This window comes from Apteryx mantelli, chromosome 1 (assembly GCF_036417845.1).
Source record: "Apteryx mantelli isolate bAptMan1 chromosome 1, bAptMan1.hap1, whole genome shotgun sequence".
NCBI lineage: Eukaryota > Metazoa > Chordata > Aves > Apterygiformes > Apterygidae > Apteryx > Apteryx mantelli.
Window position 1 is genome coordinate 23,752,204 of NC_089978.1, and position 18,181 is coordinate 23,770,384.

Below are 18,181 nucleotides of genomic sequence, written 5' to 3' on the forward strand. Positions count from 1 at the left end.
AGATAAGTCTCAGGCAGTACATAAATTTGATCTAATAACCTAAGTCTGAATACTCAGCTTCAGCAGCTACTGTTCATCACTGGAATTTTAAACAGATAAGTGCTGCAGTTCCAGTAAGCCAAGGGAGCCTCTCCAGCTATCCCTGAAATTCCCCAAGTCCCAAGCCAAAAACCCCTCCAAGTGCAGTAAGTGTAGGGAGAACTGGCTCAGACAACTGGCATTTCTCAAACTCATAGGTTCTAACTTTGAAAACTGCCTAAATTCTGTATGTTCCAGCTTTCCAAAAACTTGGAAATATTATTTTCCGTATCTATATAATTGCACTAAGACTGAATTAATGATATACTCCAAGAAACTTGTCATCAAGTTCTTCCTACTAATAGGACAAAAGTTAAATGCATCACATAAGCACCAGTAAGGTGGCTTTGAAGGAAGTAATGCACTTTGCAAATCTGCTTGCAGCAGTAAACACAAGTGCATTTTCTCTTACCTCCTATCCTCAACTTATTCAAGGTTCTGTGGGAATTTGATCTATTAAGCACAGATGTTTCTTATTTTGGGGTTAAACAGTTTTAAGACTTCAGGAACTGAGCTTCTGCTCACCTATTGAGCATTGATCACAAAATCACAGAATCACAGAATGGTTGAGGTTGGAAGGGACCTCTGGAGATCACCTAGTCCAACCCCCCTGCTCAAGCAGCATCACCTAGAGCACGTTGCCCAGGATCACGTCCAGGCAGGTTTTGAATATCTCCAGAGAAGGAGACTCCACAGCCTCTCTGGGCAACCTGTTCCAATGCTCTGGCACCTTCACAGTGAAGAAGTTTTTCCTCATGTTCAGATGGAATTGTCTGTGTTTCAGTTTGTGCCCGTTGCCTCGCGTCCTGTCACTGGGCACCACTGAAAAGAGTCTGGCTCCATCCTCTTGACACCCTCCCTTCAGATACTTGTACATGTTGATAAGATCTCCTCTCAGCCTTCTCTTCTCCAGGCTGAACAGGCCCAGCTCTCTCAGCATCTCCTCACAAGAGAGATGCTCCAGTCCCCTAATCATCTTTGTAGCCCTTGGCTGGACTTGCTCCAGTAGTGCCACATCCCTCTTGTACTGGGGAGCCCAGAACTGGATGCAGTACTCCAGATGTGGCCTCACCAGGGCTGAGTAGAGGGGGAGAATCACCTCCCTCGACCTGCTGGCAACACTCTTCCTAATGCACCCCAGGATACTGTTGGCCTTCTTGGCCACAAGGGCACATTGCTGCCTCATGGTCAACTTGGTGTCCACCAGCACTCCCAGGTCCTTCTCCACAGAGAGCTGCTTTCCAGCAGGTCAACCCCCAACCTGTCCTGGTGCATGGGGTTATTCCTCCCTAGGTGCAGGACCCTGCCCTCGCCTTTGTTGAACTTCATGAGGTTCCTCTCCGCCCACCTCTCCAGCCTGTCCAGGTCTCTCTGAATGGCAGCACAGCCCTCTGGGGTATTGGCCACTCCTCCCAGTTTTGTATCATCAGCAAACTTGCTGAGGGTGCACTCTGTCATCCAGGTCATTGATGAAGAAGTTGAACAAGACCGAACCCAGTCCTGACCCCTGGGGGACACCGCTAGCTACAGGCCTCCAACTAGACTCTGCGCCGCTGATCACAACCCTCTGAGCTCTGCCATTCAGCCACTTCTCAATCCACCTCACTGTCCACTCATCTAGCCCACACTTCCTGAGCTTCCCTATGAGGATGTTATGGGAGACAGTGTCAAAAGCCTTGCTGAAGTCAAGGTAGACATCATCCACTGCTCTCCCCTCATCTACCCAGGCAGTCATTCCATCAGAGAAGGCTATCAGATTGGTTAAGCATGATTTCCCCTTGGTGAAGCCATGCTGACCACTCCTGATCACCTTCTTGTCCTCCACATGCTTGGAGATGGCCTCCAGGATGAGCTGCTCCATCACCTTTCCAGGGATGCAGGTGAGGCTGACTGGCCTGTAGTTCCCTGGGCCGCCCTCCTCCTTGCCCTTTTTGAAGACTGGGGTGACACTGGCTTTCTTCCAGTCCTCAGGCACCTCTCCTCTTCTCCATGACCTTTCAAAGATGATGGAGAGTGGCTTAGCAATAACGTCCGCCAGCTCCCTCAGCACTCGTGGGTGCATCCCATCAGGGCCCATGGATTTGTGGGTGTCAAGTTTGCTTAAATGATCTCTAACCCGATCCTCCTCCACCAAGGGAAAGTCTTCCTTCCTCCAGACTTTCTCTCTTGCCTCCAGGGTCTGGGGTTCCTGAGGGCTGGCCTGAGCAGTAAAGACTGAAGCAAAGGCGGCATTCAGTAACTCTGCCTTCTCTGCATCCTTCGTCACCAGGGCACCCACCCCATTCAGCAAAGGGCCCACATTTTCCCTAGTCTTCCTCTTGCTACTGATGATGATGATACACACTATCCAATATTTCTCTCATCTTTTTCCTCAACTTTTTTTTTTTTTTAAACCCTGAATCAGCATGGCCTAACAACTTGCAGACAAGCTCAGAACACATTTGCACACATTAGATTGCAGTGAATACAAGTTCTCAGCATTTGAGATGGCTGAGAACACTGGATTTAGATCTCCTTACTTGCATCTGCCTCTTAGGTATGGTTTACATACAAGGCAACAGGGTACAAATGGAGACTTCATTGTGCAAACGCAGGAAAGTATATATTGTCTCCATTCTGCACTTTCAGCCACCTAGATGAAAGCAATTTTTATCCACTAGGAAATTTCTTTTGAATTTTCAGCTCAATATATCTTTCTATTCAAAACAAAGACTAAATTAGAACACAGAAAGCCTCACATTTCAAAACACACATAGCAAGCCCATTCCTCTCTTCCAGTATCTTTATTCGCAGCTCCTGAAATTTATCAGAGATGTGATAATGTTACAGCAATTTAAAAAAATATGAACACGGGGTGGCAGAAGTTACAGCTAAACTAGATTCTGATATTTTGAACGTGAATAAGTAACTCTTCTCTGAATGACCTCACTGATCAAGGAAGATACTAAGTCTGATAAAAGAGCTAGAATTTCACCTTGAATAATCATGCCTAATAATCCTATTTGTGGGCCATGTACATAACTATCAAGCACAGTAGATCTATTATGTGATTACAGGAATATTTCAAAAACAACCATCAGAAATCTCCTCAGCACAACTGAGGATCGCAACTAATCCTTAGAAGAGAGCAGTTACAGCTTTCTCTCCTCCCACCTCTGAGGCTTGTTTCCCTGTATTGATAGTGGTTGAAGCTAAAAATACCTTTGGCACACAGTCCTTGTATTAGTATTCTGGCACACAATTGCTTTTTTGGGTTTCTGTAATGTATCTGTTCCTATAACAATTCACTAACAGCTTTAAGCATATCAGCTGCAAGCACAGCTGATCTTGATTTCTAAGAGAACAATTTAAACAACAACAAAAAGAGAAACATTTTCCCTTTCACATGCTCATGATGTAAAGCTATCTGTATTCAGACGTTTCTTCTAGTAGAAGCCCTGAGGCCATTAACGCTGGCTTCCAGTCAGTGCCAGATTAGAAAGATTTACCAAATACATACTGACCTTTTGCTCAAAAGCATTCCCAACGCTGCTGCTGTTAATTCTATTCACCCACAGCTCAATACAGCGCACAGCAAAAGCAGCTGCCCATCGTGCAGTTACCTATAGAGATGCATCTCTTCCAGCGACAGCACAGAGACATGTTGTTCCTTCCGTCTTGCACCGGCTGCATGAAGATGAAAACAGCAGTAGTCCTTCAAAGATCTCTACAGCATTAGCAGGTCTCAAAGCTGATTAAAGTGATCCCCATGGTAATTGTGATATGTGCTAATTTGTTGCATCAAAGTGAGAAACAGCCTTGGGAACATCTTGTATTGTGGTATGTACTAATTTGTTACATCAGCGAGAAACAGCCTTGGGAACATCTGTGGGAACATCCTACAGCCTGTGGTGGGGGGCATGTACCCCGCCTGAGAAAATTGAGCTGAGCTAGCGAAGCGGCAATGTTAGTTTAGATAGCCTAATATGGCACACAATGCAGAGGAAGACTCCAGCCTTCATCCCCACGACCACCAGAGGGCTGAAGAAGACCCCCTAGCAACAGCCGGCGCAACCGCAGAAGTTACAGGAGGTGCCCCGTATACCCGGAACTGGAATCGCATATAAGGAGACTGTGAGGGGGGGTTGCGCGCGCCGTTGGTGGAGCAGGAGACTCCCCCCGGACGCCCAGCGCTGTTTTGCTTACTTGTGACTTGCTCAATTATTTTATAAATTGGAATTTATGCAACCTGGCCCCAGTGGTTGTCAATTTGTCATGTTTACCTATAACAATTTGGTGCCGTGACTCGGATACAGGCTTCCCTGGTTTCGGGACTCTGACTCGGGGGGGGCGCCCCATCCCGTTTTCGGATGGCCCCTGAGTGGGTAGTTCCCCTACCACAACCTGTATTTCCGAACCCTAAATCAGGACAAGTAAGCAAAAGAACTGCAGTACCCCGTAAACTTTGTGCACGAAGATCCGAACGAAGACTCAGGACTGAGTGAGTATATGTATGCGGTTCCGTTCGGTTGGGGTGGGATACCCGGAGCACGTGAGACGTCCCCAGGGAACGGAGTGAGCGCGGATCCTCCAGGAGAGGGGGTCCTTGGTGCGGACCCTCCAGGAGAGGGGGTCCTTGTGTAACCGGGGACGGTGTGAGTGCGGACCCTCCAGGAGAGGGGGTCCTTGCTGCGGATCCTCCAGGAGAGGGGATCCTTGTGTAGCGGGGGACCGAAAAGGGGCACCCGACAGCCGACTGGGCCGCCCTCTGCGAAGGGACAACCGTCCTAGCAGTAGAGACTCGGGTGGTGTGAGTGTGGTCCCCTGCGGAGAGAAAGAGAGTTGTAAAAGAAAGTGACTGAGGTGGGTGCTCCGGAAGATGGGACAGAAAAAGAGCAAGTCTTCTGATCCCATAGAGGGCTTTACGGTACGGTTACCGGATATACCGCCCGATAGCCCTTTAGGATTAATGATTAAGTATTGGAACAATTGGCCCTCCAGAAAAGGCAAAAGCCGAAAAAAAAAGAAAAAGAAAAAAAGGTATATTACTGTATGCAAGTATGGGGTGGGAAGCAGATTAGAAGAGACCACCTTTATTGGCAAGTATACGGGTCTTTTGAAAATTGGATGTCAGGCTCTCTATATATATGTGAAATCAAAAGAGCCCTTTAGTTCAGAAGAAAGTGAGTATGCTAGTTTATGGATAAGACCAGATACTCGGACCATGATATTTACCCTGAAAGAGAAAGGTCCGAGGAAGAAAAATAAAATGCTGGAGGAACTTCCCGTTTTTCCTCCCCCCCCCATATTCCCTCAGCTCCGGCTCAGAATGCCGAGCATCGGACGCATATGTCTGATCTAAGGACCATAATGGTTCAGGGAATCAGGGAATCTGTTCCCAGGGGGCAAAATATTAATAAGGCCTTCATGGAACAACAGAAGAAGGACGAAACACCAACAGAATGGCTCGAGAGACTTAGGAAAAATCTGCAACTTTATTCCGGGGTAGACCCCAGTACCCCTGTGGGACAGGCTCTATTGAAAACAGTTTGTAGCAAAGGCCTTTCCAGATATCAGAAGGAAGTTAGAGAAGTTAGATGATTGGCAAGATAGAGGACTGGACGAATTGCTGAGGGAAGCTCAGAAAGTGCATGTGCGAAGGGAAGAGGAAACCCATCGGCGGCAGGCAAAGATCCTGGTGGCAGGAGTCCGAGAAGGACAGAGAGGAATCCAGGCACAACCCTCTAGGTCATATAACAGACCTAAAAGGAAGCCACCTCACCAAGAAGGACAACCCAGGGAAGTCGTGACGAGGGACTTGAGGCAGGTTGAGTGTTTTTATTGCCAGAAAAAAGGGCATCTGAAGAGAAATTGCAGGAAACGAATGCAGGATGAGCAAATGTTCCAAGAAGAGTAGGGGGGGGGTCAGGGGCTCTATCTGCTGGGGACTCATAAAGGAACCGAGCCCTTGATAAAACTGAAATTGGGTCCCCAGCGACAAGAAGTAGAATTCCTTGTGGATTCTGGGGCAGAAAGATCTACTGTCCAAACGGTACCCTGGGGGTGTAAACCATCCCCAGAGAAATTACAAGTGATAGGAGCTAAGGGAGAACCCTTTAAGGTCCCAGTAATTAAAAATGTGGAAATAGAATCAGACTCTCGACTAAGTGTTGGATCCTTTTTATTAGTTCCCGAAGCTGAATATAATTTACTGGGCCGAGATATGATGGTTGAATTAGGAGTCAATTTAGAAGTAGAGAATCAAGAATTAGTTATAAAATTATGCACCCTTACTATTGAAGATGAGGCCAAAATCAACCCTGAAGTTTGGTATACCCCAGAATCAGTAGGAAGACTAGATATTGCTCCCTTTGAAGTGAGTATACGAAATCCAGAAATCCCTGTTAGAGACAAGCAATATCCAGTGTCACAGGAAGGGAGGCAAGGACTCCGACCAGTAATCCAGAGGCTAATAAATCAAAGGTTACTGGAGCCTTGTATGTCTCCCCATAATACCCCCACCCCATACTCCGTGTGTTGGCTGAAGAGCCTGTCTGCCCCATGTGTGGCTCCAGGCACAGAGCGATGAGACAGCCCCCGCCCTGGCAAGGAGCCCCCTTCCCGCATCAGCCCCTACGCCGCCCCGGGAAGGCAGGATGAGACCCCGGCTGCTCCTGGGCTGAGCACCCTGCTTGGGGTCCCAGCAGGCGCTGTGAGAAGTGGGGTGCAGGCTTCCCCCTTCTCCCCGCTGGAGACGCTGCTGCCCTGGCCGGCGGTGGCAGCAGCCCCAGGCCCCCCCCAGCAGGCAGGTAGTGGGGTGACGGTGCCTCCCCCAGCCCAGCACCGCCTGTGCTGCTCCGTGCGCCGAGGCGGCTCGCTGTCTTCCTCTGCTTTAGTCTGGTGCTTGGAGCTGGGGCCCCACCTCAGCTCTGCCAAACAGAGACCTCCACTAGATGTAGCCATTCACCGAGTTAACCCTGGAGACAAGGTTTTAATTAAAAACCTGGAAAGACTCGTCCTTGACTCCCCGCTGGGAGGGACCTTTCCTTGTCTTGCTTACCACAGACACTGCTATTCGTACCGCAGAGTGAGGATGGACACACGCTAGCAGAATTAAAGGACCGATTTCAGAATCATCGTGGGAAGCCTTTGGAAATCCGGACAATTTAAAAGTAACCTTTAAGAAGAAACCTGGAATCCTCGATAAGTGAGACCACATTTTGTAAAACCTAACATAGTATTTGTTATAACCCCACACTGTATTTGTTATCCCTTTGTGTGTTATGCATGTAGGGTTTGTAAAGGGAAGTAGTGGACTCATTGTTAGTACGGGTATCTCCCTAGCGGCATCTGCCGCCTTTGTTACGACAAATTTGACTTATTGGACATTAAAAGATCATAAGAAAAGATCGGTAGAATGGTGGGAAGCCTTTGTTAAAGGAGTACAACCTGAGAAAGGTTGTACCCATGCCAACCACCCCGATCACATAAGGCTAAAATTAAAAACACCAATTGTAGGTGGACTGTGCCGTATGTTGGGTGTCTCTCTCAAAAAACTGGGAAGCCTTTCAAATCAGAAAGGCACATAAAGGAGGTTCCCCTGAAGAATACGGCTGCTGTCGAGAAGACAGGTACACCCTGCTGCTCTGAGCAAAAGAGTAGGCAGAGGAGACAGAGACGTATAGAAACTGTGGGGATCGAGGCCGACAAGTCACCTCCTAAGCAGGAATACCTAAAGTTGTAAGACCCAGACTCTTTAAAGTCCCAGAGACACCTGGCATCACGGACCGCCCCTCCAAGGCATTAAGGGTTTGTAAAGTATCCGTTAACCAAGCCATGGGTCCACTACTCCTCTGGAAGATGATTGTGCTGGGCTTATTAGGAAGACGAATCAAAGGGGAACATAACGTACACCAACCCTTTAAATGGTAGAAAAATCCATCACCTCCTTAGAAAAGTCGTTAACATCACTATCAGAAGTGGTGTTACAGAACAGAAGAGGGATGGACCTCTTATTTTTGCAACAGGGAGGATTGTGTGCAGCCCTAGGAGAAGAATGTTGCTTTTACGCGGATCATACAGGAGTTGTCAGGGATACTATGGCGAAACTGAGAGAAGGCCTTGAAAGGCGTAAAAAGGAAAGAGAAGCCCAGCAAGGGTGGTATGAATCATGGTTCAGTCATTCTCCCTGGCTAACAACCCTATTGTCTACAATCGCGGGTCCATTAGCTTTACTAGTACTTGTGTTGACCTTTGGGCCGTGTATAGTAAATAGAATAATTAACTTAGCAAAAAGCAGACTCGAAGCTGCCCACCTACTGTTGATAAAAAGTCAATATAAACAACTAAATGAAGATGAGAGTAAGCATAACCCTATGCTCTCCCTGGCACAGGAGGCTGTTGCTCGATTTGATGAACAAATTAGAAGGGACCAAAACAAAAAGGGGGGATTGTGATATGTGCTAATTTGTTGCATCAAAGTGAGAAACAGCCTTGGGAACATCTTGTATTGTGGTATGTACTAATTTGTTACATCAGCGAGAAACAGCCTTGGGAACATCTGTGGGAACATCCTACAGCCTGTGGTGGGGGGCATGTACCCCGCCTGAGAAAATTGAGCTGAGCTAGCGAAGCGGCAATGTTAGTTTAGATAGCCTAATATGGCACACAATGCAGAGGAAGACTCCAGCCTTCATCCCCACGACCACCAGAGGGCTGAAGAAGACCCCCTAGCAACAGCCGGCGCAACCGCAGAAGTTACAGGAGGTGCCCCGTATACCCGGAACTGGAATCGCATATAAGGAGACTGTGAGGGGGGGTTGCGCGCGCCGTTGGTGGAGCAGGAGACTCCCCCCGGACGCCCAGCGCTGTTTTGCTTACTTGTGACTTGCTCAATTATTTTATAAATTGGAATTTATGCAACCTGGCCCCAGTGGTTGTCAATTTGTCATGTTTACCTATAACAGTAATCTGTGAAATACATGTCTTGCACTTTCAAACTGCTCAGCAGTGGATTCACCAAAGGCAAGTGTGCAGGCTATGCCTGCGTGCACACTCATGCACACAGACCACCGTGGCTTGGACTGGAACCTTCCGACACATTCCAGCAAAAAAGGAATTTGGCATCATCCTGCATTTCAGCTCTCACCACTGTCACCTGCGCAGTTCCCAGACTGCCCCCCCGCCCCGAGGTCCAAAGCACAGATTTCTCAAATGAAATCCCAGCAGAAGGCTACAACTGAATTCAAGTTCTGCTCCCTTTGGAGAGGTTATCTGTGATGTTAAGGGTTACAACATTAACTTGTCTTTGCAGGTACAGAAAGGTTTTACTTTTTACTTATGCCCCCCTGCCCCCACCTCTAAACAGGCGGGATGAGAGAGCAAGTGTTTTGGATTTCAAATGAACAAACAAGATAACACAAAGCAGGAATTCTTTCAGCTATCACATCAGCTAATAAAAATCCCCACTCCTTTAAGGAAGGAGAGGACGTTCTCCCATTTTCCCCTCACCCTTAGTGGCCCCCGTGGTGCAAGCCTCTCTGCAGCCCCTCGCAGGGCTCTCACAGCAGCATCTTGGGCTCCTGCCCCCCTCGGCAGCCCGTCCCCTCCTCCTGCCTGCCCCCTCCAGACGGGCACCAGGAAGGGAAGTGGCAGCAACTTGCTCCAAGACTCGCCAGAGGCCCATGGCAGCAGGCAAGGATATGGCTTTTGGGGCAGTATCTTAAGTTACCATCCTAACAGAGTGTATGAAATCCAGAACATTTCCCTGGGGCGGACAGGCCCACTTCAGTGATACACTGGATGTTTTTAAGTGAAGGACTACAGCTATGCCAGGACAGCCGTGTACAGTGAAAAGGCTAGACACATTAACAAGGAAAAAAGGTGATCACTGATAATCGCTGGCTAGAACTTGGTTAGTTTTTCCTTTTGCAAGCTATCCAGCACACTAACATTTTACATCAATAGGACTCTTAAGAGTTTGATTTGGTTTATGACAGGGCAAAGCAAGACTCCGGCTGCAAGGGGTATATTGAGCCCTCTTTTCACAGCCTGGAAGCTGGCGAAGCAGAAAGCCAGCATATCAGCCAATAACCACTACAACTAAGGCAGGGAAAAGATTTCAGCAGCCAAAGGGTATCAGATATTTATGATTAAGACAATGACAGGAAGCCATGGAAGACACTGCTAGCTGCAAGCAACAGTGTTTGTTCCTCAGGAAAAGACACTTGAGATTTTAGTTGCTCTTGCTCTAGCTCTAGCCTTCAGTAGGGAAATGTGTTATATAATACATGAGGAAAGTGTTTGAGAACATTATCTGTTTCCTACATAAATGAATCCAGGAGCATCAAAAAAAAAAAAGTAGTATTGTATCTGTTCATACTTTGCATACTGCCATAGTCAGTTCCTTATTAAAAATGGTAAGAGTTTGCCAGTTGACTCTGCTAGCCTAGATTAGAGGTTCCCTGATATGGGGCAGATGAATGACCTACGCTGAGGCAAGCCTCATCTCCCCCCCTCCCGGCCCCCCCGGTCTGACAGCTGTGTGCGAGGCAACGTCACCCCTCCAAAGGAGGCGAGCAGCAGCGCCAGGCTGGCCGCCGCAGAGCTGTATCTGCTGGCTGTCGCTTGCTTTCTGCCCTGGATTTGATTTACTCTACGCAGTCCTACCACAGCCATCATGGTCATCCCCAATTCCAGCAGCTTCTTTCAGACTCTTCTGCTTCAGAAACTTAGTCCATGTGGTACAACAGCAGGCAGATGCTGCAGAGACCAAATGGGTAAATTGAGTTTACCCACCTCCTGCCTGGGACACTAGAGCAAAACACAAACTGGCCACACTTTTTTTTTTTTTTTTTTAATGGAAAGCAGCAAAGATTGTACCACATGCTCCCTTGCACAGCCTGCCTCAGGTCTCTTCAAACTTGGTACCCAATACCTACGCTAGACAAGAAGTTTCTTTGGACCTATATGCTTGAGTGATGTATTTTGGACACAAATCTGCTCTGCTATAAACACCTCTCGATGAAAATACTGGATTATACATATAACCAGATCACACAGCTTTTTCATGTTATTTCCTCTCAAAGGCCAAAAGCCTTATCTGAACACTTATACTGCACTGATACTACAGTTTTTTCTAAGTTTGGAGAGACAGGCTTTTTTTCCTTGACAGGTGTGACAAGTATATTTGTTGGATAAGACAGAGAGTGACTTTTTAAAGCATGCTCTCATGACTTTTGTTTTTTTAAACATATTGACCAGTTTTATTGCATTGTTCTGAAGCTAGCTATGAACAGATTTTTCTTCTTACAGGTTACTTAGAAAAATATCGTTAAAAGCTCCTTACCTTTCTCCAATAGCTCACGTACACCCCTCTAAGCATTTCTCAGGATGAGCAGCATGTGCTTAAGCCATTTTCACAGCATGTTCAAGAACTGGTAGGAGGCATTTTAGACCTGTACTTCTGGCATATTACTACTAACTGTATACTTTCTTGTATCAGTATCAACTTTATGACTGAAAATCCTTTGATGCATAATGCTGAATATCTGCAGTTCAGACTGTCAGCTCTAGGCATTGGAAAAGTGAGTCAGATATCAACATATTACAAAGCCTTTTTAGAGATCATGTTTAGAGTCACAGGTTTTGAGGGGGGTTTTGTTGTTGTTTTTGTTTGTTTGGGAGGGGGGGTTGTTTTACCTGTCTTCTCATCCCTGGCCTTTTATAGCAAATACATATCACATTTTCAGGACTCTGTAATCAAAGGTGGATTTTCTTCTACATGCAAGTTCATCTCCCCATGGGCTAACGTGAAACTGAGCTGGAAGCTCAACATAAGGTCACACCTGAACTATCACAAAATTTGGAAGCACTTGGGATTTGCTTTAGTGCTGAAGACAAAGTTCAGACTTGATGTAATAGGTATTTTTGCATTAAATTTAGTGATACATCCAGCAAAGTATAACTTATATTTTGAGCCAAACATTCCAGGACAAGAGTAGACTAAGAAAATAAGTTCCTTTTTGAAGTTTTTGTGTACACTTCCCTAACAGTCTTTTGCCAGTTTAGTATTCATTGAGTATCCCAGATATTTAATGTAAGTGTAGTTAATGAAAGGGCTGGATAAAACACACATACACGCACTCAGAACAAGACAGACAATTGCTCACCCCATTCCTTTTCCCAAGAAAACTGCTTACACTTAAAGCACAAGCTTGTTAACACAGAGTGACTAAATACCAAGTCAGGTGCATGATTATACATACTGACATCTGTACTCAAAGTGACCTTGTGATTTTCATTATCATTATCCAGATAATAAGTAGTAAATGCTAAGATAAACCAGGAATGTACAGCTAAGTGATTTACTTGAGAAATGCTAATTAATATTTCAGCTAGTCCCTGACAAAACAGCACAAGAAAATCTCTAACCGCCTAGCTCAGAAGCGTTAATTCAGTCTCAGTTCACCCAGCTACCAAGACGCATTTTCTTTTTTGCAGCCAGGGAACTTGGCACAAAAGGCTGAAGTCACAGTCGGAGCCGTGCAATGCTTCCGCAGCCCAGGTGAAGAGCTTTGCATAATGGGGCCAAGACCCCTACCACTTATTTTCAGCATTTCTGCCTCTGATATCAGTGTATCAGAGAGGGGTACCAGAACATACCAATTATAAAAATTAAGATATCCTTAGAGTCACAGATACCTAAAGCATCCATTCAATAATAAACCATTTTATGGTGTCAGATTTAGGCAACAGTACTTAACAAATAATTTCTGAGCTTTTATGTTTCTCAGAAACCCAACCACAAGAATTAATTTAGAACTTAGCCCTTCCCTGGCCTTGGTTCCCTACCAAACAATAATCCTTTGGTAATTATTCCATGATTGCCAGCAAAATAATTTGAGTCATGTTTTTTTGTTATAGAACGCTTAGATGTTGTCTTGATGTGTAAAGCATTCAATTACTTTTTTACAGCAAGGAAGTTTGAATCTCTGGATCAGTATGGCTATAACAGTATTCCCCAAAAGCAGCTACAACTCCAGGCATCATCTTTAACCAGATTGCCCATTGCATATGGAAGAAAGTAAGTTTTATTTCAGCACAGTAGCTGGGAAGGAGGGGGAAAAAAATAATCACACAGCACTCCCACATACATAGTTATAATATTGTAAAGAAAAAAGTTAGAAAATACTGCCACGGTTCAAATCACCAGTTAGCTTTCCTCAGCAATACAGTATATTCTTCTGATAACTCATGGAGGAGATGAATTCAAACAAGATCACATAAAATGGAAAGTTACTAGGAAGCAACTAAGCCAGAGTCCATCTTAGGAGATATTAGAACCTAGAGGCTGAACAAATCTGAAAGAACAACATTTCCCATTATAAATATGGCAAGTAAAGGGAGGGAGAACTATTTAAGCTTGACGACACTAACATAAAGCAAGCAGCAAGAACTGCATAGGAATTAGACTACTGATGTGAAGACCCAGAGCAAGGATGCTCCATAGTGGCCCTCCTCGCAGAATTAGCAAGCACTACCATATGGATGCTGTGACAGTATAATGCAGTTTTACAGAGATTAAGTTGAAGTTGCTTCTTAGAAGAAAAGAGATAAGCATGCTGACAAGGCTCAGGACTAGAAGGGGTGAGCACGTCCTAGGGACTATGCCTGCAGAGACATGCACTCTGAGGAAGCAGGCTGAGCATCCGTATTTCTCAACTGCTTTTATAATTAAGTGTCCTACTGTACTTTCATGTTTTGATTTTAATTTGTGAATGACAGGCCAGAAGTATTTTGCTGACACTATTTCACATCATGATTGCAGTTGTAAATCCTAATAAAGGGAGCTGTCCTATTTGTAGGTAGTAAGATATTTGTGCTCCTCAAAAAAAAGACTCTGTAGAGAAGTTTAAACTGCTTAACACTGCTCAAGTTTGGATTTGAAACCACTCCTACCTGTAGGCCCTCAAAACACACAAGCGGTTCACCGCAAGGGGAGCGCCCGTAACGCCTGCACTGCACGAGGCGCGGGGGGCCTGCCTGCAGGGCCCCGACGAGCAGCGCAGCCCCCGCACACTGGCAGCGGGGTGCTGAAGCACAGCGCCGCTTTGGAAACCAGCGGGGGCCCAGCAGCACAGCACAGAGCTAAGCGAGCCGTTTGTTTAACGCCAGAGTGCTCTACCAAATGAGGAGTCAGTACCGAAGCAGACACGTCTTCATTCTCTGCACTCCACTCTGGAAAAGGAGTAAACACGTATCATTAGCCAGGCTAGTGGTGAGCCAATGAGAATTACAACACAGAAACAAAACCACAATTGGCTTCATTGCCTTTATTTCTGCTCTGGTCACTTAATGAGTGCTGGCCACAAGCCACACCAATTAGCAATTAGTCTAGAAATCATTATCTACTACAAGGCTCAAGTCTCACCTTTACAGCTATATCTAGGTGTAATTTGTGTTTGTTACTTTTCTATCATAAGGTACTCAGAATTCAAATGACATTTTGAATGCGTTGATGTGTTAGAAAGCCTATGTTTGAGTAATTTCAGGATGGGCTCAGTATCACTGAACCTGGTCAGAGTTTTACTGGAAAGGACTGACAGATTTCCCACCTAGTACCCCCAGTAGCCCCATCCAGTACTAGCTTACCTGCTTTTCCGTTCTAAGAGGTTATGCCAAAGCCTCACTGCTCTGGCAGCTAAAAACTTTAGCGTGTTGACTCAAAACAGATAGGATGGGTGGGGATAGCACTTAATTAAAACATTTAATCACTTCACCTTCTCCCGAAGACTGCTGTTCATAGAACAGGTTGGTTGAACTTAATATAAAATAGCTCTCATACAGTAGGTGTCTGTCACACAACACGCTCAAGTGATTTCGGATCAGTTTACTAGCAAATCAAACCCCACTAGTTCAAGAGCAGTATCACACGCTCCTCGATTTTCACAACCACGAGGATCAGCTTTCCAAATACAGGCGATGAAGTGGGCAGGAACTACTGCAGCCACTTGCATTTGAGAGCCTATTTTCCAGCCAAAAGTTTTGTCATGACCAATTTCTGTTCATTTGTTCTTATTTGGATGTTGATGTTCAGAAGCCTGCTCTTCCCCCTCGTCCAGTATTCATCCCTTCAAGATTTATACAAAGCATCTGTTCAAAAGAGTCATGAGGTAAAACACTTGCATCTAGCATTATTTTTGTTTCAGGGATAAACACTGGCTCAGATATGCACAGAACTGTCTGCAGATGCAGGAAGACGATTCTTCTAACAGGCATCCGTTAATGATGAAACAGTAAACATAGGCTCTCTTAAATATATTTCCCTAGCTAGTATAATCGGAAGATTCATGTTCTGTAGCATACATTGGCAGGGGATTTAATTCTCAATGCAATTGAGCAGCTAGGGAGACCACAGTGTAACCGCTAATAATTTAATAACAGAAATTGCAGTTTCTGGTTAATTTTTTTTTATCCAACTAAATCTCCAAGTTACTGATAGCATGCCTTAAGTCAGGAAACAGCAAGCACATGCATGCAAACACATGCACCACAAAGATGAAAAAAATTAATTTCCAGTTTCTTCTTCCTGTGCTCTAATGCTGTTTGAGTAAGATAAAGGTTTTCAGTGATGAGTCAGACAAATTATCTGTTTATGAAGTTCTTACGAAAAAGAGTAATTAATAATTTGATTCCACAATTGTGCAAAGCCCATATTGCCACAACATCCACAAACAGAAGACTTACCTGTTGTATATATAAAATCAGTAAATGTGAGGGTCATCACAATCTCCTAATCCAATAAAGGAGGCTTTCCTGTATTTCCCTTCTCTCCAAAAACTTTGATCTGTAAAATTATTATAAATCTTCCATTTTCAAGAACATATGAGGGGAAGAACTGAATCTGAAAGTTGTTTTTTTTCCAGGGCAGAGCCCTAAGAATGAACTGGGCTGGGATCCCTCCCATTTTGTGAGCCACCCTCTATTAGCATTAAGGTACCTGATCCCATCTGCTAACAGACTTTGCTTCTGCAGGGGAACAGAAAAGATAACTTCAGATCAGGTCTGCTATAGGACTGATCTGAAACAATTTTAGCTGTATTCTACAGGAGGAAGATGCCTGAAAACTAATTGTGTATTCAAGGTTGTCACTGAAACATGCTATCACAGCTCTGAAATAGAAGAGTTGGCTTAAAAAAATAAGCCAGCTCTTGCATCAGAGGCTTCTCTTTACTGGAGAAAACCAGCTATACTTTTAGAGCCACATTTAAATCTCACAGCTTTTACATTTAAATCTTACAGCTTTTGCCCCACTGGGGGTGAGGATTCTGCCTGTACACAGGACTGCCGTGCTCCAGATGGAGGGAGACGCGGATTGTTGAATCTCTCACAGCTCACATCTCCTACTGCAGTCTTATACCATCTTCCTCTCCTACTTTAACTCCGCTTATCTTTCTGTACGAAGAGAAAGAAGTTTCCCCTTTAACCACTACCTCAGGCTCTCTTTGCAAGCTAAATAAAGCAGGCATAAATCTGATAACCAAAAGCATGCAATAAACCAGGAAAAAAAAAAAACATACATGGTTTTCATAGTTTTACTTAACAGATATCGTGTCTCAGGGCAAGATGCCCTTACTCTGAACTCCTCTTGTTCCAGTTGTTTGCTCAGTTAATTGATCTAGATACCTAGCTCACATGACCCAGGAGAAGAAACCTGATGCTGTTTTGAGTTCTGTCCATAAGGAAGCAAAAACCTGTGAGCCTCCTACAAGCTCCCATATTGGTGATGGTGGGGAACTGTGCAAAAGACTTTTCACATCTACAGTCCATGTGCCACTATCAGCCCCATATCAACCAAAACAGAGAATGATTTTGGACTTGGTCAAAGTCTGCTCAGGGTGCCAGTGACTGTGGAGTCACGGTTCTCCCCAGACCTTCCCCAAGCACAGCAGGTCTGAAATGCAGTACTCCCCTTCCTCCCACAGGCTGGAAAGCTGGCATAAAGGTATAAAACAAAGCCCCACTAACCTAGCATATGTAAAGACTGATTCTTGCTCCTCCAGTACACTCACATCAGCCAATAAGTTTCAAATCAAAATTGCAAAAAGTTATTTCACCTTTGAGAATTTCTCATAGTTTCAAGAACTTAGTTCCCAAAGATGCTGACATCTCTGGCCATGAATCCAGCAAGGCACTGAAACATTACTTTATTTCAAGAATTTAACTTCAGGTCTCAATCTTAAGGCTTATAGGAAAGGAGCACATTGGGTTCCACAACAAAAACAGTACTTTATCTGAAGATAGCAACTTTTCGAAGCATGGTTTTCCCACAATTACTCCCAGCCAAAAACAAACACATCATGAAGTAAAACCAAAAAGCCCTCTGAAGAGCACAACCACCACCTTGTCCAACTACTGTACTGCCACTTTTGTGCTACTTGCTTACCACTTACGTAAGTAGGCATCCCTAGAACTGTACATAAGACACTTCTAAGTAGTGTCCCACCTGTGCATACTCCAGGGCAGAAGTTACCCTACAAAACACTTCTTTAGACACTCCACATGCAAAGGAGGAGACAAAACAGGCTTTCCATAAAGCTGCATTTCTTCCCAGATTGTGTTGATGCTATCTACACATGGAAAAGCATCCTTGCTATTTACAAAGTGCTTTATGTTCCCAAAAGAATTATTCATTAAGCAACAGTAGTCAAAATTAAAGCACAAATCATCAGTTTCATTTTTAAGGAAAATCTGGTCTAGGGTAACAACAGCAGTCCAAATCCCTGTACTAATAGCAGGAAAAAGTCACTAGGACAGACACTGACAGTTACCATCACAGAGTGATCCTCTGCTAAGTACTCCAGCAGTCTCCCAACCTCAAAATGGAAGAGATGCAGGGTCACACGTATTCTCGCTGTTAACATGTCCACACTTGCACTGTTATGACAACATGCTGGATGACAGAAAGCACTTGAGCTAGCCTTACCTCCAAAAGTTGCTTTTTGTACTAGTACAGCGAGATCACTCCTGCCACTTACACTAGAAATCAGCTGTGTCAGTTGAATTCATCTATGCTTATGACTTCTATAAAGACACCCAGGACTGTCAGAAGAAAGTTGTTCAC

At 44.9% G+C, this 18,181-nt stretch overlaps 1 protein-coding gene across 1 annotated transcript in view; it reads right to left on the minus strand.

The window, feature by feature from the left end:
- ATP8A2 (ATPase phospholipid transporting 8A2) overlaps window positions 1–15,885 on the minus strand; it is a 330,956-nt gene extending 315,071 nt beyond the window's left edge. Inside the window, 1 exon segment of the mRNA XM_013962146.2 lies at window positions 15,805–15,885. Within this exon segment, the coding sequence (XP_013817600.2) occupies window positions 15,805–15,841 (37 nt within the window). The 5' untranslated portion in view covers window positions 15,842–15,885.
- Between the last annotated feature and the right edge of the window lie 2,296 nt (window positions 15,886–18,181).